Source organism: Hyla sarda, chromosome 5 (assembly GCF_029499605.1).
Source record: "Hyla sarda isolate aHylSar1 chromosome 5, aHylSar1.hap1, whole genome shotgun sequence".
Taxonomy (NCBI): Eukaryota; Metazoa; Chordata; class Amphibia; order Anura; family Hylidae; genus Hyla; species Hyla sarda.
Genome location: NC_079193.1, coordinates 249,383,794 through 249,406,875, shown reverse-complemented (window position 1 = coordinate 249,406,875; position 23,082 = coordinate 249,383,794). Strand labels below are relative to the sequence as shown.

At 39.0% G+C, this 23,082-nt stretch overlaps 1 protein-coding gene across 3 annotated transcripts in view; it reads left to right on the top strand.

The window, feature by feature from the left end:
• Window positions 1-23,082, top strand: part of DOK6 (docking protein 6) — a 602,763-nt gene that overhangs the window by 301,953 nt on the left and 277,728 nt on the right. For all 3 annotated transcript variants that reach the window (XM_056521475.1, XM_056521474.1, XM_056521476.1), the window contains one exon: window positions 18,317-18,506. In XM_056521475.1, coding sequence (XP_056377450.1) covers window positions 18,317-18,506 — 190 coding nt within the window. The remainder of the gene's footprint in view (window positions 1-18,316; window positions 18,507-23,082) is intronic.

The following is a 23,082-nucleotide window of genomic DNA, read 5'->3' as shown; positions in this document are numbered from 1 at the left end:
TGTCATCTCCATCCCCAATATGATATACAATGTCCATTTTGCTATTCCGTTTTTAAAAATAATTTTATTATTATTTTTATTGTATTTTGTTTGTATTTTTTATTTTTATTTTTATTTATTTTTTACTTTTTTATCATTATTATTTATTTTTATTTTTATATTTATCATTATTTTAATTTTTATTTATTTTAATTTTTATTTTCATTACCATTATTATTATTATTACTTATATTTATTATGATTATCATTATTTTTATTTTCATTTTTATTTATTGTCATTATTATTTTCATTTTCATTTTATTTTTATGTATTATTATTTATATTTATTTTTATTTTTATTTTCATATTTATTTTTATTTATATTTATTTTTATTTTATTTATTTATCATTTTTATTTTATTTTTTATTTCATTCTATGCACTTTCAATTATATTGTTCTTTATTTTATCTTAACATTATATGAATATGTCTTCAAGTAATATGTATTTATAGATAATATTGTTTTATTGTTAAGATATTAGTTCTTTTCTGCATCCAATAAGTTGGATGCGATTTTATAGGTTATCCTTGTGTTTATAGTAGTAAGATTCATGTTGCTGTTTAACTCCTCTCCTGCTTTATAACACATATATATGTGAATAAAAACGCTATCATTTAGTCTGAACTTGGACTAATAGTTACTAGACTCAGTTGTGTAATCCAGGCCAGATATTATTTCTGTTCTGTTCACAAATTAGCTCCAAATGTGAACCACCATATATAAATGATCCATATGAGAAGCTTCAATATATTCTGTATTTTTCCTACTGAAGAAAGGGTCATGCTATTCAGCAAAAGAACCCTAAAACGCGTCTAGGTTAAATTGCCGCACCTTGTTACACATCGTTGGTGTGAACCTGGCACAGAGACTTGCTACACATTGGAAATATCCACCACTGCAGCTGTAGTCCGACCTGGACTCATACCACGATTTCTTACTAACCTAAATCTGCTGGGAAATATCCATCCTCCACCCGCCCTGAGAAAAAAATATTCTCCATCATCATCATCCACGAGGGACGCCAGCGCTGCGCCCGCCCTGCAAGACCACTACAGGAGCAGCACGGAGGCAACTGGGGACGTTGTGCCAAACGTACCCCTGCATAATCCGAACTTTGCACGAGTGACAGCCCTGTGCCAGAGCAGCCGGCGTATGGTGGACGGAGACAACAACAAGCGCCAGGAGCGAGTGAGACACACTGTGACAGCAGCATCTAACACAGACCAGTAAGCCTGTACTAGTCAATAGACTGATAAAATCAATTGTACAAGTGTATACACTACTGGTCCATTTATTCATCACTAAGATATTTCATCAGCTGCACCAGAAAAGGACTCAATCCCCTTTTTCCAGACCGGTATATATTTTTTAATAATTTTTTTTTTTACACATATATTTTTTTTTTAATAATTTTTTCCACCATATATGATTGTTAGAATCAAGTCTTTTCATTTTTGTGATCAATACCACTAGGGCCCAGTGGATTGCTCACCTTTATATATCTGTGCCAGGATTAGATTAATTTTATACAATTTTATCAATTGTTTTATACATGTTTAATAAAATTTATATCAATTGAAATTTCTCCATACTATATTTGGATTCATTGTGTACCCTTCGGGGAAAAATCCTAGAAGGATTGGTTATATATTTTCTCTCTTCATATTATTTATTTCTGTCCGTTTGGGGTTTCGGCATATAACCAACTATATCCTCGGATGGTAGATTTGTGAGCTGCACACATTCTTTTCCTTTTTACAGATTTGTAAATTACTTCTATTTAAAAATCTTAATCCTTCCAATAATTATTAGCTTCTGAAGTTGAGTTGTTGTTTTCTGTCTAACTACTCTCTGATGATTCATGTCCCAGAAAACTTCAGAAGCTAATAACTATTGGAAGGATTAAGATTTATTAATAGAAGTAATTTACAAATCTATTTAACTTTCCGGAGCCAGTTGATATATATTAGAAAAGGTTTTGCCTGGAACACCCCTTTAACTTTTTTTTCACCCTTTTTTTTTGCAGTGTTATAGCCTCCCCCCCCCCCCCCCCCCCCCCCCAGTGACTATTACACTGCACATACTGATCTCATACACAGATCATTGCACAGATCGGACGCGACGGTCCCGATCAGCCCGACCGAGATGCCGGGAAGCTTTCATTTTCATTTTAGATGCGGCGATCAAAAAAAAACATGTGAAAAAAAAGTTAATAAAGATCATTTAACCCCTTCCCTAATAAAAGTAAGAATCACCCCCCCTTTTCCATAAAAAAAAAAAAACCTGTGTAAATAAAAATAAACATATCCTTTGGATAGGGGTTAAGATGTCTTAGGGTCAGAGTTCCCCATTTAATATGACAACTCTTTTGTGTTAGAAGAGTAATATATTACACAGAAAGGGGTTCTCTCCTATTTTAAATTTGGGAATGAAAAAAGTTCTCATGCTGACATCAAGCCATCATACAGGCAGCTTCCTTGTTCCAGTTTATGGCACCTCACCCTCCATGCCAAAATCTGTATTTGTATTTATGAGAGGAGTCTTTCAGATCGACTGCTGGAACTGCAACATGCCATATACTGGAAAACAAAATATTTATTAATAAATTAATAAGTTAGCGGCACACCTTGTCCAAATGGCATTGTACAGTACAATTCCTATATGTTCAATTGGAACTCCAGTTACCAGGATACATACCTTGAATGCCAAGAAAATATACAATATTTTCTGTTTAGAAAAGTAGAAGAGGTAGAAGAGAGTTCTGCTGCAAATGATGTACCTAAAGAGAGTTTTAGGGCAGCAGGGAAATGCTGATCACCAAGGAAGGAATGATATTCTCGAAAGCAGTAGTTATGTATGCTTGAACATTATACAGAATCCATCCTATTGTTATATATCCTTCCCTAGTCTCTTTAACTGTATTTGTCAGCTAATAAATGAATTACATTAGTCCTTAACATACAAACTATAAAATTGCAGAGCACTTCTGGCTGAATTTATGGTGACAATCCCCCCCCCCCCCCCCCCCCATATCTACTAGTTACCTTCATACCTGCACACATTATCATTATGATACATGTTCACCTCTATGACTTTCCCATTACATTTTCCTGGTTCAGTGTTATCCTAGATAATACTGCTGTTCTAGTACCTACCAAGCAGCAGTTAGATCACATAAGGTAACATAAATGAAGATCCACCACCATCAACATGTCCATAATATTAGCATGTACATCTGGGTTGTAAGTAGTGAAGTAAAAAAAATTCTCAATTATTTAACCATTATTTGTTTCTAGTTCCTATTAACATTTTTTATTCTGCACAGATAATACAATAAAACCCATGATATGTTAAAAGAGCCAGAAAAAAAACTTTTTTCTCCTATAACAGATTACACGAATAGCATGCCTCCAGATTCTACTTTTAGACATGTGTGAACTCAAGGTGCCCAGTGAATAAATGATCATGGGCTAAATCCATCATTGCCGTACAATGACTTTTGGGAACTAAAAGTAGTTCAATAATTTCCGCTTGTACTTTTATGACCCAAAACAATAAATCATTCTAGATTATAAAATACAGGCCATGTACTTTTGTTTTACCGTCTGGTGTCACACCAATTAATCTCTACAATATGGCTATGTGGAGCTCTGGTTCTACAGAAATAAGAGGAATTATGACTTTGTCTACAACTAGCATTTCCTATATAAATATCTTACTACCAAGCAAATGGTTACAGATACCCTTGCATTCAGGTTGCCCTTATATATGTGTCTTAAAAATTATGACTTCATACTAGAGGTATTATGCACTTTTACAAGTAGAATATATTAACTATTATTTGCACGTACAGGTTAAAGGAAAGCCATCAGCCAAGGCTGCTAGCAGTAGTAATATATAATTTATTAGATATTCCACACATGTCTGTGATAGGAGAGTGGTCACTAGCAAGAAGGGTTGTCATGAGCAGGGAGGGCCATCATATTTGGTTGCCCTGTATTCTGCCCTGGAGTGCTAAATAGTGGCCTAGGTCATAGAGCCAGGATTGTAGGCCAGGGATTGGAGATATTAAGAGGGATAATGAAGTGGGGTTCCTGGAATAGAGTGAGATTGAACAAAACAATCCTCCAACTTGATAGTATTATGAGTACATCTGGAGGCAAGCATTGGTGAGACCTACTGACACCAGTAGAGAGAGAGGAAGCCTACTGTAATTTAGCAGGAACATTAATTGAGGTCAGAGCACCACAGTTTTGTATTTGAAAGAGGGAGAAAGTTGCCACATGGGGAAGTTTGAAACCGTTTTGGACCTATGAAAAGTTTGGTGACACAGGCCTGGGAGAGGCTTTGTTAAGAGAACAGGCGGCAGAAGCTGATTTCATACAGTTGAATATTTCACTTTCTTATACATCTATAACAACGATACTACCTTAGTTCTTAACCCCTTAAGGACTCAGCCCATTTTGGCCTTAAGGACTCAGACAATTTAATTTTTACGTTTTCCTTTTCTCCTCCTCGCCTTCTAAAAATCATAACTCTTTTATATTTTCATCCACAGACTAGTATGAGGGCTTATTTTTGCGAGACCAGTTTTCCTTTGTAATGACATCACTCATTATATCATAAAATGTATGGCGCAACCAAAAAACACTATTTTTGTGGGGAAATTAAAACGAAAAACGCAATTTTGCTAATTTTGGAAGGTTTTGTTTTCACGCCGTACAATTTATGGTAAAAATGACATGTGTTCTTTATTCTGAGGGTCAATACGATTAAAATGATACCCATTATTGTATATTTTTATATTATTGTTGCGCTTAAAAAAAATCACAAACTTTTTAACCAAATTAGTACGTTTATAATCCCTTTATTTTGATGACCTCTAACTTTTTATTTTTCCGTATAAGTGGTGATATGGGGGCTCATTTTTTGCGCCATGATCTGTACTTTTTTTTGATACCACATTTGCACATAAAAAACTTTTAATACATTTTTTATAGTTTTTTTTTTAATAAAATGTATTAAAAAGTAGGAATTTTGGACTTTTTTTTTTTCGTTCACGCCGTTCACCATACGGGATCATTAACATTTTATTTTAATAGTTCGGACATTTACGCACGCGGCGATACCAAATATGTCTATAAAAAATGTTTTTTACGCTTTTTGGGGGTAAAATAGGAAAAAACGGACGTTTTACTTTTTTATTGGGGGAGGGGATTTTTCACTTTTTTTTACTTTTACTTTTACATTTTTTTACATTTTTTTTTACACTTGAATAGTCCCCATAGGGGACTATTCATAGCAATACCATGATTGCTAATACTGATCTGTTCTATGTATAGGACATAGAACAGATCAGTGTTATCGGTCATCTTCTGCTCTGGTCTGCTCGATCACAGACCAGAGCAGGAGACGCCGGGAGCCGGACGGAGGAAGGAGAGGGGACCTCCGTCCGGCGTTCTGAATGATCGGATCCCTGCAGCAGCGCTGCGGGCGATCCGATCGTTCATTTAAATCGCGAACTGCCGCAGATGCCGGGATCTGTATTGATCCCGGCACCTGAGGGGTTAATGGCGGATGCCCGCGAGATCGCGGGCGTCGGCCATTGCCGGCGGGTCCCTGGCTGCGATCAGCAGCCGGGATCAGCCGCGCATGACACGGGCATCGCTCCGATGCCCGCGGTTATGCACAGGACGTAAATGTACGTCCTGGTGCGTTAAGTACCACCTCACCAGGACGTACATTTACGTCCTGCGTCCTTAAGGGGTTAAAGGGGTACTCCAGTGTAAAACATTTTTTTTTAATCATCCGTGCCAGAAAGCTGAACAGATTTTTAAATTACTTCTATTTAAAATTTTTAATCCTTTCAGTACTTATCAGCTGCTGTATACTCTAGAGGAAGTTGTATAGTTCTTTTCAGTCTGACCACAGTGCTCTCTGCTGACACCTCTGTCCACATACTATGTACTAATTCTCACACACTATACATAGATTCATTTCACCTACATAAACCAACCCACAGTCCTTGAGAACCTCGCCATTTCTCTACTTCCTGTTTACATTTACCACAGTTCATGCGGTTTTCTATGTATCATCGCCTGCTACCCGTCCCAGGTATCTCATGTTTTGATTATTTACACGACTAACAGTCTATATTATTGCCTTGGACGAGCAAGCAATACCCCAGTCTTGTCATTTATTATTATTGTATACATTTAAGGTATTTTAGATTTTGCATTCAAAGGGTTAAGATTCCAGAGCTCCACAGGTGTGAGAGTTCTATCATCTCCACCCTTCCTTTATAAAACTCTTGTATTTTAAACTTGCACTTGTATGACTAAGGACTGGTGATCGGACTGAAACGCATCACCACTGTGTTCCCTGTCCTATGTGTCATGTAATTATTTCAATAAATTCTACATATTGGAAGTCTTCTTTCTACAATATCTATGGGTGCATCCACACCATTCCGCGCACTGCCCGGCGGCAAGGTGAGCTGACTACTCACACCTGATATATGAACTTTTGGATCTTGCTGTTGCTCCTGTAATCCTGTCAGGGATGCTACAATATGGCTCCCAGTCTATGCCTTCAACTTGTCAAAGAACGCCCGTCCCAAATTGAAGGTACGCTGCACATTTTTAAAACTAAAAATACCGACACACAGGGCGCTGTGGAAACTGGAGGACACATTAGTCTCAACGAAACAAAGACGTGGTTGGATGTTTCTACATTGAAAAAATATGCTGAAAATAACATGCTACGTAAAGGCCTTTGTCTGAGAAAGTTCCTTACCACAATCTTTTCGGATCAATTTAGCAAGGACTGGGATCAGCTGCTGGCAGTGTCCTCAATGAAGTTCATGCAACTAATCATAACATATGAGGAGGAAGCACTCTGTCATGCCAGCAGTGAAATCACAGACCTACAGAACAATCTCCTACAGTTCGAGAATCACCCTTCATTCGCAGAGTATGATGAAAAGATCATGGAAAACCTTGCCAAATTGGAGGAGTCTATAGCGGAGGTGAAACAGAGTAAGTTTGTTCGGGATCTGCAGGACTATAAACCGGACTCTGTTTTCCAATGGCCAGACACGGATAAAAACATATCTACTCTAGGTCAGTTTCATTATCTCTGATGTTGATTCTATAGAATTGGGTTTGGACTCTGGGGACCCCCCTGTACACCACTTCCTCTCTGCACCGAGTGCTGCTGCTTCCCCAGTAGCCACCGGCCCTCGGGCTACTCCACCTGCCATGAGGTCAAAAAACGCCGGGCAGAGAGGAAACACTGTCCCCACCATAAGCAACACCCAGCTCAACAAGAAGTAGCAGAAGTCCCCATGTTTAACTTGTCAGCCAAGGTTTTCTCAAGTGAGCAACTTGATGTCATGTCCAAGGGACTATCTTTCTCCCCATCCTGCCACTTTGATTTGTTTAAGACACTGCTTGATGTTAATCGATTTGTTCGGAATAGCACTATCAGAAAACATTTTGATGTAATAAAGCAGGGTGCTTAAGCTAATGATGATATTTCAGTAGATTTTTTGATAAATGATTCCCAGCATGTAGATCTTGCCTCAAATGTGTCAGTTTCTGATAATATCGAATATGATATGGAGCTACATGGAGCTCCTGTGTCGGACACGGCGTCTGCGATTAAATTCCAGGAGTAGATGGTCGTGTTCGACTTACAGGAGCTTTATGATCCACCTCATTCTATTGATATTCCAGACTTCTCCACTGCCAATCCTGATTTTCACCCCATTTCATCTTGTATGCCTATATAAGATCAATTCCAGAATGCGGTGGAGAAGGAATTAGAGTACCTGTCAGGCAACTTGAACAAGAGAAAGAGAAACAACCTATCGTTTAAACAACAACGGGCACTTAAACAGCTGAGTGAGATGCCTGATATTATAATAAGACAGGCTGATAAGGGGGGAGCAGTGGTGATCCTGGACAAGGAGCTGTACTGTAATCTAAATATGATTATGCTACAGGATGCCAATACGTACAGGCCCTTGTCCAGAGATTTCACCCTGTCATTCAAACGGGAGTTACAGGTGCTTGTGGATTTGTGAGGGAGTGGTGTTTTGGACAGAAAACAAGCTGACTATATGATCTTGGATAGTCCTATTATTCCAATATTCCACTCGCTCTGAAAAGTTCACAAGTAGGTCTTTCCTCCACCCATGAGGCCAATCGTGGCTGGGATTTCTTCCCTAAATGAAAGAATCTGCTCCTGGGTAGATGCTATGCTTCAACCTTGGATACCTTTTGATGCCAGGGTACCTCAAGGATACCAAGCACATTCACAACATTGTGGATAAAGTTGACTAGCAAAGTTCCTACAGTTGGATAACAGCAGATGTATCTTCCCTCTACTCTGTAATATCCCATCATCTAACATTACAAGCTTTGTCCTGGTTCTTGAACACCTATGCAAGGTATTCCAACAGTTTTTGTGAATATTTTATTTTATTTCTTTTGAGCCAAAATTTTTTCATGTTTAACCAGGATTTTTTTTCTTGCAGACAACCGGAGCATCTATGGGGGCAACATTTTCCCGCTCTCTTGCTAACATATTTATGTGTTGGTGGGAAAGGGGACACTTTTCAAACCCCATAACCTGTTTTGCTCTTCCATCCTCTGATATGGCCGCTACATAGATGACCTCATATTTATATGGGGATCGGATGTGGTTGCCATACCGGACTTTACCAACTACCTAAATAGTAACTCATGCAATCTGTCCTTCATGGTTACACACACAGGGGTAGAAGGGCATTTTCTGGATCTACACATAGGGGGTGATCAGGACCAACATTTAATACACACAAGTACGTACAGATAAAGCACTGCGGTCAATGCAATTTTGCATCCAATATCTTGCCACCCCCCACATGTGGTCCATAATCTCCCAGTGGGAGAAATGATACGTGTCCGCAGGAACTGCTCTCTCCAGAGCGATTTCCCATGTGAGTCTGAACAAACCTCTACACGGTTACACAACCGTGGTTTGCACCGTGGAACATAGATAGGGGCATCAGGATTGCTCCTCAGAAAGCCCGGTCAGATCTTATTGCTACTTAAAAGAATTCTAGCAAAATTAGTAATAAATCTGTCTCACCAATTACATTTGTCATTACTTACAGTGAAGAGTTCAGGGACATTTGTGGAATCATTCATAAGTACACCGGCTCATTGTCTCTGATGTTACATACAAAGAGGCTCTCAGATATGGCTACTGATGTAGCTCTAGAAGGACTCCAACTATTGGACAAAAATTGGCCCCTAGCCTCTTTGTAGAAGACAGGGGGAATAAACCTACCTGGTTAAAACAACAGGGCTCATATCGCTGTGGGCACAATAGGTGCATATGCTGCGGAGTAATGAAAAGCTCTACTACAATCAAATCTTGTTTTGACAACCAACAATATACAATCAAACAGTTCATCAATTGCAACACAGCATATGTTGTTTATGTGCTCACCTGCCAGGAATGTCAACTCCAGTATGTGGGCTGCACAACAAATCCCCTCAAGGTACGAATACGGAAACACTTATCCGATTTAGCCAACTTTAATAACAGACACGTCTCCATGATCTCCAGGCATTGTGCCATGGAGGTTATTTATCAACCCTAATATTGCAGGGTTGGGAACATGTCACTCCCCCCTATTAGAGGGGGCAGCATCAAGCATAAACTGTTGGATCGAGAGATTTTTGGGATTTTGAAGCTGGGGAGCCGTGTCCTCCACAGGTTAAATAAACGACTGAACACAGTCATTCATTACTAATTAAGTATGGTTCCTGTCGTTTTATGTTCTGAGTTGGTTTCATACTCTTTACATATGTATTGATGCAATTCTGTATATTCTGCGTGTATCTTATTTTGAATTATACATTCTATTGTATTTAGAGTGCATCAATTTTACTTATTTACTATGTATGACCCTGTTTACATTTACCCCAGTTCATACGGTTTTCTAGGCGTCCTCTCCTACAACCCATCCCAGGTATCTCATGTTTTGATTATTTAGAGTACTATCATTCTATATTATTGCCTTGGACGAGCGAGCAATACCCCAGTATTGTCATTTATTATTATTGTATGCATTTAAGGTATTTAATATTTTGTATGTAAAGGGTTAAGATGCCGGAGCTCCACAGGTGTGGGAGTTCCGTCATCTCCACCCTTCCTTATAAGACTCTGGATTTTAAACTTCCACTTGTATGACTGAGGTCCGGTGATCAGACCGAAACGCGTCACGACCGTCTTCCCTTTCCTGTGTGTCATGTAATTACTTCAATAAAGTCTATGTTCTAAAGGAAAGAGCTTTGCTGCAAGCCTTCTTTCTACATACTGAATAACAGTATTATTTTACTACCACAGCATACTCCCTATGCATGTAACGGCAAGGCAAAATGGTCTACACACCTATTGAGGCTCTCTGTAGCCAGGAAATAGCCGTTTTAAATAGCTATTTGCTGCAAATATATTCGGATCGTACCAAATTTTTTGGGAAAATTCGTTGAATCGGCAGAATCAAATTTTTGAAAAATTTGCCCATCTCTACTAATCATAATTTATAAAAAGGGATAATCGGAGGCAGCCTTTTGTATTTTTTTTCTTTTTAGATGCAAAATGTTTGTAACAAAATTTATGCTGAATGCCTTTCAGATTGACTAAATATGTTTATTTTTCTATCTAGATTTCTTATTCATGTCTAGATTTAGTTTCTTTTAATATTAATCATAAGAAACAAACCTCATAAAAAATTATTACATTTTTTATTTAATGTTCACACTTTATTTTGATCAGTATTTTTAACCAAAGCCATGAGTGGCACCAATGTAGCATTTCTCTGTGTTGGTACCACTTCGGCTTTTGGTTAAAAATACTGAGCAAAATATTATATGGGAAGTACTGAAAAGGATTGGCTCAAGGGGGGGAAATAACTTAAAAAGCCCAAACCTGATATATCCCCTCCATTCCTTTTTGGGTATTCCCTGTCTTTTGTTTTTTACTCGGCTACAGTGATGACATGCCTAAATACTCACAAGAACTGTACACCAACTTTTTCCAGAATTTTGAAAAAAAAAACCTTTATAGATTCAAAATAAGGTTTATAATAAATCACACAATATTTTACTTAGAAATAAAATGTCCTTACATTACAGATAAGTTAAAAAGTACCTGTCACCAAATAAACTTTTTTCAACTAACTCAGGCTATGTTCCCTAACAACTCTTAACACTCCTTCCACCCTTAAAAAAAAATTCAAGCTTTAAAAAGCTCTGTATCATACCTTTATTCCTACTCACATAGTGCAATCTCCCAGCAGGAGAAAGTGGGTGTTTTTCAGATGGCATGACATTACTGAAGCCTGCTGGGGGACCACTTCCGCCCTCACATGGTTGCAGCACTGTGATGAATAGAAGACCTCAAGCTCTGTGCACGTTTCAGTGAGGGTCCATACATGTATCAGTAATGCTCTTTGCAGCTTTCAATGAGGCTCTTTGCAGCTTTCAGTGAGGCTCTGTGCAGCTGTCAATAAAGCTCAGTGCAGAGAAGCACTTCCTGAGTTTGGTCTCCTGCCAAGTCGGGAGGAAAACAAACACACTGTATTAATTGTGGCTGGGAACAGAACAGAGCCACCTAGTGGCCATTTTTTCTATTGCATTTTAAACATATTTGTGTATAATTTTAAAAGCAAGTGAATGGGAAAGGGTTCATGTAAGAGAGGAAAAAGAAAAGACACAGATCACTCACCAACTTCCAATGCTGTGCTCTTTATTCTTGAATACAAAGGTGGCTACACATAAACAGATGTAACGGCAGGGCAGAATGTGGTAAGGAGCCCGCCCGGAGCGACGGCGCCATTTCATTCCCTCAGGAAAGTGTCTGATAATTACACAAGGAACACTATATTAAAAGTTTTATTTGGTGACAGGTACTCTTTAAATAAACCCATATATTAGATATTACAGCCTATAGTGGCCATTCACACAATGTAGCAAGAAAGAAATAATCATTAATCGCACAAAACTGAATAATCTTCAAAGTCACTGTGAGGTCTTCCATCATACCTAAGCTTGTTTTTCCCCTCTTTTCTGGTTGTATTTCAGCCAAGGAGAATAAGCTGTTAAACCACTCTTTCCCTCATAAATAAACCAGAACTGCTAGCTTTCTTACCTCTCTTGAAAATACAGCTACATCAATTTCCCCACAAAAGTCAAAAGAACCTGCTTTATCAGGCCAAAAACATATTCTTAGATCCAATAAGCAAAAACAAACTGTAGCAGAGGGAGAAAAACAGGAGAGCACTACATGCTAGGCTATACCTATACCTGTCCATGGCATAAATAGTAGGACTCAGCGCTGACCACAAATCAATAGTGCCTACGGGGTGCTCCGCTCATTAGAAAAGACATATGCAACTCAATAATCCAGAAAATAGAGAAGGCAGGCAAACTCACTGCATCAGGCAGTTAACACTATGGTCAGGAGGGATGGGGAGGCATCGGGAGGTGCTCCATAGCACCTCTCGATTCCTCCCCGTCCCTCCTGACTGTCACGTTACGTACCAGATGCGGTGAGTTTGCCTGCTTTCTCTATTTTCTGGATTATGTTCTTGTTTTGCTCCACCAAAAATAGATATTTGTTTTCTTCTCTTTCCATGTAGCAAATAAAATAAATGTATAAGAGAGGAGCTTAATTAAATGAACACATAAAAACCAGAAAAAAATTGGTGTCCAGCACTTTCCATCACCCTATATTTTACATAGAAATTCAATATGTATTTGGTCGGAAAGTATGGAGGACTGTGCTTCCTTATCCAGCAAAAATAGAGGGAAAGTGAAGGAAGCTCCCCAACATATGCACTTTCAGCATATATTTAGTACAATAGAATCCTAATCCTACCTTTAAACATTTTTTCATACCACATTTATGTAGCATCCAGTCCAGGTATAAGTTGGAGTGGAGGACTCCCTAATGGACACCTCTAGCGCAAAGTCATGATGGGAGCCACTGTGAAACCCCTAATAAAAACCCCCATGACACTTTTGGCCTCCATAAGGTGATTGGGATCGATGGATATGGACCCTTAGGCTGGGTTCACATTGTGGAATTTCTGGGCAGAATTTCTGCCGGAGACCAAGCCGGCGGCACTAGGACCGTGCGGACTGTATTGCCGCCCCCATAGATTTCAATGCATTTCTGAGCAGATCTCCCAAAAGATCTACCCAGAAATGCATTGCCATCTATGAGGACGGCAATGCAGTCCGTGCTTTCCTAGTGCCACCGGTTAAATCTCCGGCAGAAATTCTGCCCAGAGATTCTGTAGTGTGAACCTAGCCTTACCGTGGCTAAGATAAAAGGGTTCTAGCCCTAAAGTTTTAACCTTAAATTCTTAAATTGAAATGTTTTTTTCTATTTTAATTTTTTTTAAACATATAAAACCTTTAAGACTGTATGTTTTATTTGTTTTTTCTTTCTATTCCTCTAAAAATGCAAAAATTGCATTGTTTTTTTAAATCCTCAATATAAATTGATTAAACTAAATAAATTGAATAAACAATTATATATAAAGTTTTTTATACACCAAAAGATAATTGTTTAATAACAAGATTACATTAATTGAATGAATATTTAACACTATGCAAATTTAACATTATGCTAAATAACACAAATAAATAATTTATTCTGACATAATTCTTTTCAGTATAAACATTTTTGAGATTTTGTATTATTGGCAATTCAGACCCCACAGCTTTGCAGACTTACAGTATATAGAAGCTTGTTGAATATTTAATTTTATAGTGTTTGTAGGTTTTTCTGCACTTGGAACAGACTTGTCAGCTGAATGAATGATATAACCAATGACAAGCCTAAAGCCATTTAACAGTCACATTTTTCATGTGCTTCTATTGATCTCACTAATAATTCCTAAAAGCCATTTCCTTTGGTGTCTGTTTCATTATCATTAGATTGCAGCTTTTGGGACATAATTAACCATTAATGTTAAGACATATTATTATCAATCTTCTGCTTTTTTGGGCATAAAGTATTATAATTGCACAAAACCCACAATAATATGGAATATCAACTAAAAGTGTAATTTCTTATTTTGCAGAAATTAGGAAACACTAACATTTATGTATGTAGAATTCTTTGATGTTCCACAATTATCAATGTATTAGGCCCCTTTGTATATAAAATATGTAAACATGAAATTGCCATGCGTTATTTGTTGTGGTTTCTGTGCAGGTAATTTACTTTGCACCATGGAATTCCAATCGTGTTCCATGGTGCTGTTCACCATGCTTATTTGTGCATGAGTGAGTAAGTCTCCATATGTGGAAGAGTCCCCATGTTTGCATAAATGGGCAAGGCTCCCACCTGAGCAGTATGTTTAAAACTAGTGCTAGACAAAAGAAGCTGTGCAGAGCAGTAGAGACTGCAGCAAACAAGAGCAATTGCTGGGTCATGAGAGACTGAGGAAACAAAGCTGTAGACTGCTGAGATGACTGTCCCCTCTCTGAGAAAATTATTGTGTGGGCCTTGGATCGCAGGGACACCACTCGATTCCATGAACGGACCTGGTCTAAAGACCTCTCCAAAAACTGCACGTGCAATGGGTAGAACACAGAGGGTAAAGGAATGTGCTTACCCTAGGAGTATAGGTGAGTAGGAAAAAAGACAGCTAAAGGCCATGAGAGTAAAGTGGCAAACAAGTACAATTGTCATTGGATGGGAGGGGGGGTTTAAAGGGGTACTCTACTGAGAAACATTTTTTTTTTTTTTTATCCAAAATATAATGGAGAACAGAGGGCACAGTCAAAGAATTGCACACCTGTAGGACTATTATATAGCACAGTCTTTTTCGTGTTCAGGGACAGAAGCTGACAATCATAATTGAACTGGCGGGGTGCTAAGTGTCAAAGAAATAGAAATGCAATCCAATATGTAAAAAGGGGTGAACTTGCACTCACCAACCACGTGGTTCACTTTTTCACTGGACCTCCGTGCGGCAGGGAGACTAAAGATGAGAGCGCTCAGAGCCTAACAGCCGTTTTCACACACAGCTGTGTGCTTCTTCCGGCCTTCCTCAGGTCGGAAAAAGCTCACAGCTGTATGCGAAAACGGCTGTTAACCTCTGAGCGCTCTCATCTTTGCCTCCTTGCCGCACGGAGGTCCTGTGAAAAAGTGAACTACGTGGTCGGTGAGTGCAAATTCAGCCCTTTTTACATATTGGATTTTTTTTTTTATCCACTGGTGCCAGAAAGTTTAACAGATTTGTAAAATACTTCTATTTAAAAATCTTAATCCTTCCAGTTGCTGTATGTTCCAGAGGAAATTCTATTCTTTTTGAATTTCCTTTCAGTCTGACCACAGTGCTCTCTGCTGACACCTCTGTCCATTTTAGTAACTGTCCAGAGTAGGAGCCAATCCCCATAGCAAACCTATTCTGCTCCGGACAGTTCCTAAAATGGACAGTGGTGTCAGCAGAGAGCACTGTGGTCAGACAGAAAGGAAATTCAAAAAGAAAAGAACGTACAATACAACAGCTGATAAGTACTGAAAGGATTAAGATTTTCAAATAGAAGTAATTTACAAATCTGTTTAACTTTCTGGTACCAGTTGAATTTGTTTAAAAAAAAAATATTTTCCAGGGAAGTACCCCTTTAACCCCTTAAGGACGCAGAACGTAAATGTACGTCCTGGTGAGGTGGTACTTAATGCACCAGGACGTACATTTACGTCCTGTGCATAACCGCGGGCATCGGAGCGATGCCCGTGTCATGCGCGGCTGATCCCGGCTGCTGATCGCAGCCAAGGACCCGCCGGCAATGGCCGACGCCCGCGATCTCGCGGGCGTCGGCCATTAACCCCTCAGGTGCTGGGATCAATACAGATCCCGGCATCTGCGGCAGTGCGCGATTTGAATGAATGATCGGATCGCCCGCAGCGCTGCTGCGGGGATCTGATCATTCATAACGCCGCACGGAGGTCCCCTCTCCTTCCTCCGTCCGGCTCCCGGCGTCTCCTGCTCTGGTCTGTGATCGAGCAGACCAGAGCAGAAGATCACCGAAAACACTGATCTGTTCTATGTCCTATACATAGAACAGATCAGTATTAGTAATCATGGTATTGCTATGAATAGTCCCCTATGGGGACTATTCAAGTGTAAAAAAAAATGTAAAAAAATGTAAAAGTAAAAGTAAAAAAAAAGTGAAAAATCCCCTCCCCCAATAAAAAAGTAAAACGTCCGTTTTTTCCTATTTTACCCCCAAAAAGCGTAAAATTTTTGTTTTATAGACATATTTGGTATCGTCGCGTGCGTAAATGTCGGAACTATTAAAATAAAATGTTAATGATCCCGTTCGGTGAACGGCATGAATGAAAAAAAAAAAAGTCCAAAATTCCTACTTTTTTAATACATTTTATTTAAAAAAAATTATAAAAAAATGTATTCAACGTTTTTTATATGCAAATGTGCTATCAAAAAAAAGTACAGATCATGGCGCAAAAAATGAGCCCCTATACCGCCGCTTATACGGAAAAATAAAAAAGTTAGAGGTCATCAAAATTAAGGGATTATAAACGTACTAATTTGGTTAAAAAGTTTGTGATTTTTTTTTAAGCGCAACAATAATATAAAAGTTTGTAATAATGTGTATCATTTTAATCATATTGACCCTCAGAATAAAGAACACATGTCATTTTTACCATAAATTGTACGGCGTGAAAACGAAACCTTCCAAAATTAGCAAAATTGCGTTTTTCGTTTTAATTTCCCCACAAAAATAGTGTTTTTTGGTTGCGCCATACATTTTATGATATAATGAGTGATGTCATTACAAAAGACAACTGGTCGCGCAAAAAACAAGCCCTCATACTAGTCTGTGGATGAAAATATAAAAGAGTTATGATTTTTAGAAGGCGAGGAGGAAAAAATGAAAACGTAAAAATTAAATTGTCTGAGTCCTTAAGGCCAAAATGGGCTGATTCCTTAAGGGGTTAAATAGGACCAGCATTTCATACCGTTTTTAAGTTAAGACCTGCCAGTAAAAGATCATGGATTTATCAATCCATGCACATCTGTGGTGCACATGAGCAGGATTGTTGGAGTGGTCCAGGGCCCTTTGAGGGTAGTAGTAACTCAGGCAAAGTCTATAGTAACAAATGACTGGGTGGTTTTGCTAACCTGGTGGGTCCCCCTATGGGTCAAAGGGAAACACATGGCATTGGCTAAACCCAGAGCCAGACTACTCACTGACAGGTTTGGTTTCTCCCATTTCCCAAGGAGAGGAAGGTTGGACTAGGGACTTTCTCCTGCCATTTTTGGTTAGGAGGTAACATGTGACCAAATTACCATTTAGCTATGTACATTAGATCCAGAAATGTAATATAAATTAACCCTTAGCACTCTGTAAGACCTCAGTGTATACTATAAATTAAGTACAATCCAAAGACATACATTTGCAAGATTCTCCATCCAGCAAACATTTATACATTCAACATCTCGACAACTCTGTGGTGGGTAGCAGCTGGAACACCTTTACTGGCACACTACATTACCAATAAGGTAATTCTTTACTGTCAAGGGCCTCCACAGACTGGTTACCTTGGTGCAGATACTCGAAAGACTTTACTCATGGTTATGTGCAGTAGGCAGGGCATATGCAAGTAATTCAGCTAGTTGATTATGAATGTGATAGCCATGCTGTAAGGAGCAAGAAACAGGATTTTGGAGATGAATGCCCTCTCAGCTTTGACCTTGGGATAGCCTTGGGTGAAACTGTCCTAAACAACACATGGAACCATGTTCATCATGGTCCATTTGCAGCAAACAGAACAGGAAATTGGCTAGGTCTAAAAACTTTTCTCCTCATGTGACCTAGCAAAGAGAAAGAGCAGCCAAGCTGTGTCTGTGCTATTTACTGTCCAGGGCCAGATCATTATATAATGGCCCATCAGGTGCTCTAAATGCTGGTTTATATTTTATTTAGCAAATTATCAGCACTGGGATGGGATTTTCCTTTTGTTTACTTTCACAATTATTTAAATGCTATTTCTCATAATGTCATACACTTGCAAGTAGATATGTGTGAAGAATTTATGTAAATGTGGTTTCTTAATATGCAAAAATAAGTCTACCAAATTTTCCTTCTGATCTTTTTGTGTACAGTTTTAATAAATGTAAAATCCTATATGCATATTAGTACTTACTTCTTCCTTTTTTCTCTAAATTTATTTAGAAAGGTTCAATGTATATCTTATGCCAACACCAAATTTAGACATCTATGGAGAATGCACAATGCAGATCACACATGAAAACATCTATCTGTGGGATATTCACAATGCAAAAGTGAAGTTGGTTATGTGGCCGCTTAGCTCTTTAAGAAGATATGGAAGAGACTCCACTTGGTTTACCTTTGAATCAGGAAGGTAAGCAAATGCCTTGTTTACTGAAAAGGGAATCGGTCACTCTGTGACTTATTATTTAGTATTATCTTCTCTAACCCAATGGCAGTTCTGATTAATGAAACTTTCATAAACAATTCATAAACTATTCCAGTTAATGGAGAATAAAATGTAAAAAATATTAAAATGCTTAGCTAGACACATCTGTTTTTCTTTACTTGGACATATTGATGAATAGATGAATTGATAAATTAAATGAAAAATGTAATTTCTATTATTTAGACTGGTTTGCTTGATTCCTCTTCTTTATCAATAAGTTAGGCCAAACCACATCTAGAATTGTCAAACTGCCATACCAAACATTGTAAACATTGAAATAAAAGCAGCTCTAGGACTGTGGTGATCTTTATTTGTTTTCTCCTGCAATGAACATCAAATATATCATTTTTATTCAGAACATAGATGGTTAGCTTAAAAGAAAAACTCCAGTAAATTATACCACCACCCCTAAGCAAGCCCAGCTCACAACAGTGGGGGTGGGGGGATTTACCAATACTGTTAGATTCACCATGGGCGGTGTTTCAGACACACAATATGTATTTTCACTAAATTGGTGCACACTCTTTGGTAAAATTGTCCCCTTGGGTCATGCACCAACATTTTTCCTGTTGTTCTCTGAACAACAATCGCAGTCGCTCCCCCTGCCCCCTAAGTTAGGCCCAGAGATGCCACAATGTCTGGGAGTCTAGGCCGCCATCAGAGGGGTACAACTGGTTCTCCAGTAAGGGGCCTGGACCCCAGGAGGGCCCGCTGGTGGGCCAGACACAACACTTGCTACTAGCTGTCACTATACAAACATACAGTTACTGACTGTACTCTGTATTTAGGCATATAGGGGTATCACTGGATATAAATGTACTGTAATAACTTATAAGGTCTGTTGTTGTAATGATAGTGGTTGTTGTCAGTTTATCAGTGTAGGAGGTCCTATTCACATGTACAGTACTCTGTGCATATTTCATGTTGCAGATTCCAAGCTGTGTACAGGCATTTAGTTTACATATGCAGCATAAAATATGTGCAGGATACTGCCGCACGTGTGAATACACCCTGAAGGGGTTTTCCCACAATTTTAAATAACTAGGTGATCTGTGGCGGTCTCATTGCTGGGACCCCGCCAATTATCAGAATGGAGATAAAATGTCCCTTAAAATAAAGGGAGTGGATCAGCCCTCCATTTATTCTCAATAGACAGAGGCATTGCCCTATAAACAATAAATAATGTGTTGGCTGCACTTGACCAATGTATTATAAACAGCAGTGGGAAAATATTGAATATATGAAAAAGGAGATCTGGTGCACTTGGGTATGGCTTGGAATTCCACCGTGTCGAGGCTGGGAACAAAGTAACGCTGCACCGCCCAGGGGACTACTTGATACATACAATGCAGGACATTTATGAAGCTTGTTTTCTCAAGAATACAGTTATCATTCCAAGACATAGAAACATGGTAGAAACACTTATGTACAGCTATAAAATGTTTTGCTATTGGTTACCTTTAACAGAGGGGTGACCGCCAACTATAAAGGGGGCCCAGGCCTTGAGCTGTGTAAGGGGCCCCAACATTTCTGATGGCAGTAAATGGTCTGAGAGAAAATGGTCATCAGCACATTCGCAGTGTTATTACAACTATTTAGCTTGTGAGATCAGATTTGTTTACTTAACCCCTTCCTGGCATTTGAAGTACGTGTATGAAGGAGGCACAGGAGTTGAGCCAGCACAATACAGCTGCATTTAAGACAATAGAAAGTGCCCCAATTAGTCAGTATTCACAAAAGTAATGGTACAACCTCTTAATCATTGGATAGTACTGAGCCAGATCATCGGCCACAACTGATGGCAAAGTGCATTAGTTGTTGCATAGTCCAGCACCCAGTCATTTCTGCAGGCTGGACAGGGGAACAAGATACATGATGTGTTCCCCTGTCCTGCGTTTCCTGCGATTTGGCTTTTTATTTGAGATGCTGAATTAATCTGAATTGTCCCATTCAAATGAATAGGCTCAGTTTAACAATCAGTTTGTATAAAATCACCTGAGGGAAACGGAGTCGGATAGCTGCACATATGTGATGGTACCCTAAGAGACATTTATTGAGATCACTATTTCACCTTTGTATCCCTTCTATATTGATGTTTTGTTTCTATTTCCTTTTCATTTTTTTCCTTATGATTTTGTACAAATGCAAAAATGTGAATGTTATTTTCTTTTTTTTAAACTAATTTAAAAAAAAACAGTTATCAAAAAAAAACATGTCCGTCTTTTTTTATGCAGATTTTACATCCGTATTTTGCTTTAACTTTTATGGTATTTGAACCTAGCCATAAAGTGATATGCAGTATTATAAGTCTTGATGAAAAATATTATTGGATACTTTTTTCCGGTTTATTAATTGCACTCAGCACAATGAAGAATTAAAAAAACTGTAAAATCAAATTAAAATCTTTTCTCATGGCCATTTCAGATGCAGATTAAGTCCTGGTTTTGTATCCTTAGAATATTATCTTTGCATTAAGGTCTAGCTATAAATGATCAATTCTAGGACAAAATTTTTCCTAGCGGATGGCACATTGCAGCACTGTTCAGACAATCTTGGATCCTCGCTTAATTCAGGCCACTGCTTCTACTGAAGACAGGGATGTCGGATAATGAAATGCAAATGAACCAATGAGTACGCGTTTCCGTGTCATTACTCAAAATCCCTGGCTAGTGCCCCAGCTCTGTATGATTACATGGCAAAACAGGAGACATGAATTAGAGGATAAGTGTTCCTTCCTTAAAATGTGTGCATAAATTGAAAGTGCCTATTTTGATCATATTTTACTTTTCAATGACACATGGCAGGTTTGTTTCGCTCTCCTATCGATTGGTGGGCAGGCTAATTGTTTCCTGTCATAATTCTATCCAATGATTCAAAATTCACTGGAGGTTCATCTGGAATATGTGGCGATAATACGATTAAATGAGCATATTTTACTATGAATTTATTTTATTTTGATACTACGCCTTACACAGTAGTTAAATGCTATTTTAAGTTGAATTTTATAAATAATAAAACTGAAGATAAAAAGAACAGGTGAAAAAAGGGAAATTAACACTAACATCTTTAAGGGTCTATACCATAGACTGCATATCATTCTTAATTACTCAGGTCATCAATCTAAAACATTTGACCTATGGGACCTTCTGGTGTGGCCCTCAGGATGACAGACAGTCAGAATGTGCAATGTTTTGAACTACAATGTTTGTCTCTGAATGCTATCACAGTGTATGGATTGTCTATTCTTTTTTTTTTTTTTTTCTTTTTAGGGTAAGGTCACACGTTACGTATACACAGTGTATTTCATGCTGTGCAAAAATCCATTGTGCAGTTGGAAATTTTTTCCTATGATCAGACACACAGGACTTCCCCACGGCAGCCCTGTGTGTGTAGTGAGGTTTGGAGGCCCAGCGCATCACAGTCACATGGCCTGCCTCCAAACCTCACTGTGCACACAGGGCTGCTGCGGGGAAGCCCTATGTGATCAAAGGAGAATACACAGTGTATTTCCTGCTGTACAGCAGATTTTGCACATCGTGAAATATGCTGCATATACCCAATGTGTGACCCTACCCTTAAACACTTTTTTTTTTAGGTGAAAGGGGTAAGATTTCTCCACAGGAGAAATCTTACCCCTTTCACCTAAAAAAAAAGGACAAAACAGCTCAATCCCACCACCTTTTTAGGTATCTTTTCCTAAAAATAAGTTTTCACTCCAGCTACTGAGTTTCAAAAAGTGATTTGGATTTCATGCCAAGTCAATACTTTATTTTAAATACCAAAGATTACAATATATCATTGTCTTCAATATTACAAAAAAAGAAAATAAATTACACCAAGCCTGCCTACCCAACCTTGCCTTCTTGCTGAATGGGAGAAGGAAAAAAATCCAATGTTATTTTTGCTTAGATTTTTCTGAAATCTAACTACCGTATTTATCGGGGTATACCACGCACCGGCCTATAACACGCACCCTCATTTTACCAAGGATATTTGGGTAAAAAAAGTTTTTTTACCCAAATATCCTTGGTAAAATGAGGGTGCGTGTGTGTGCATGCGTATACCCCGATACACCCCCAGGAAAGGCAGGGGGAGAGAGGCCGTCGCTGCCCGCTTCTCTCCCCCTGCGTTTCCTGGGGTCTAGAGCCCTGTTGCCGCCGCTTCTCTCCCGCTGGCTATCTGCGCCGCTGCCCGTTCTCTCCCCCTGACTATTGGTGCCGGCGCCCCATTGCCGGCGCCAATAGCCAGGGGGAGAGAAGCGGCACCGGCAATGGGGCAGCGGCGCCGATAGCCAGGGGGAGAGAAGGGGCAGCGGCACCCATTGCCGGCGCCGCTGCCCCATTGCCTCCCCCATCCCCAGTTGTATAATTACCTGTTGCCGGGGTCAGGTCCGCGCTGCTTCAGGCCTCCGGTGTGTGTTCCCTGCGTCGTTGCTATGCACTGCGCGGAGCTTGCGTTGACACCTTACGACGTTTCGGAGACCACGCCTCCTTTCTCAAGT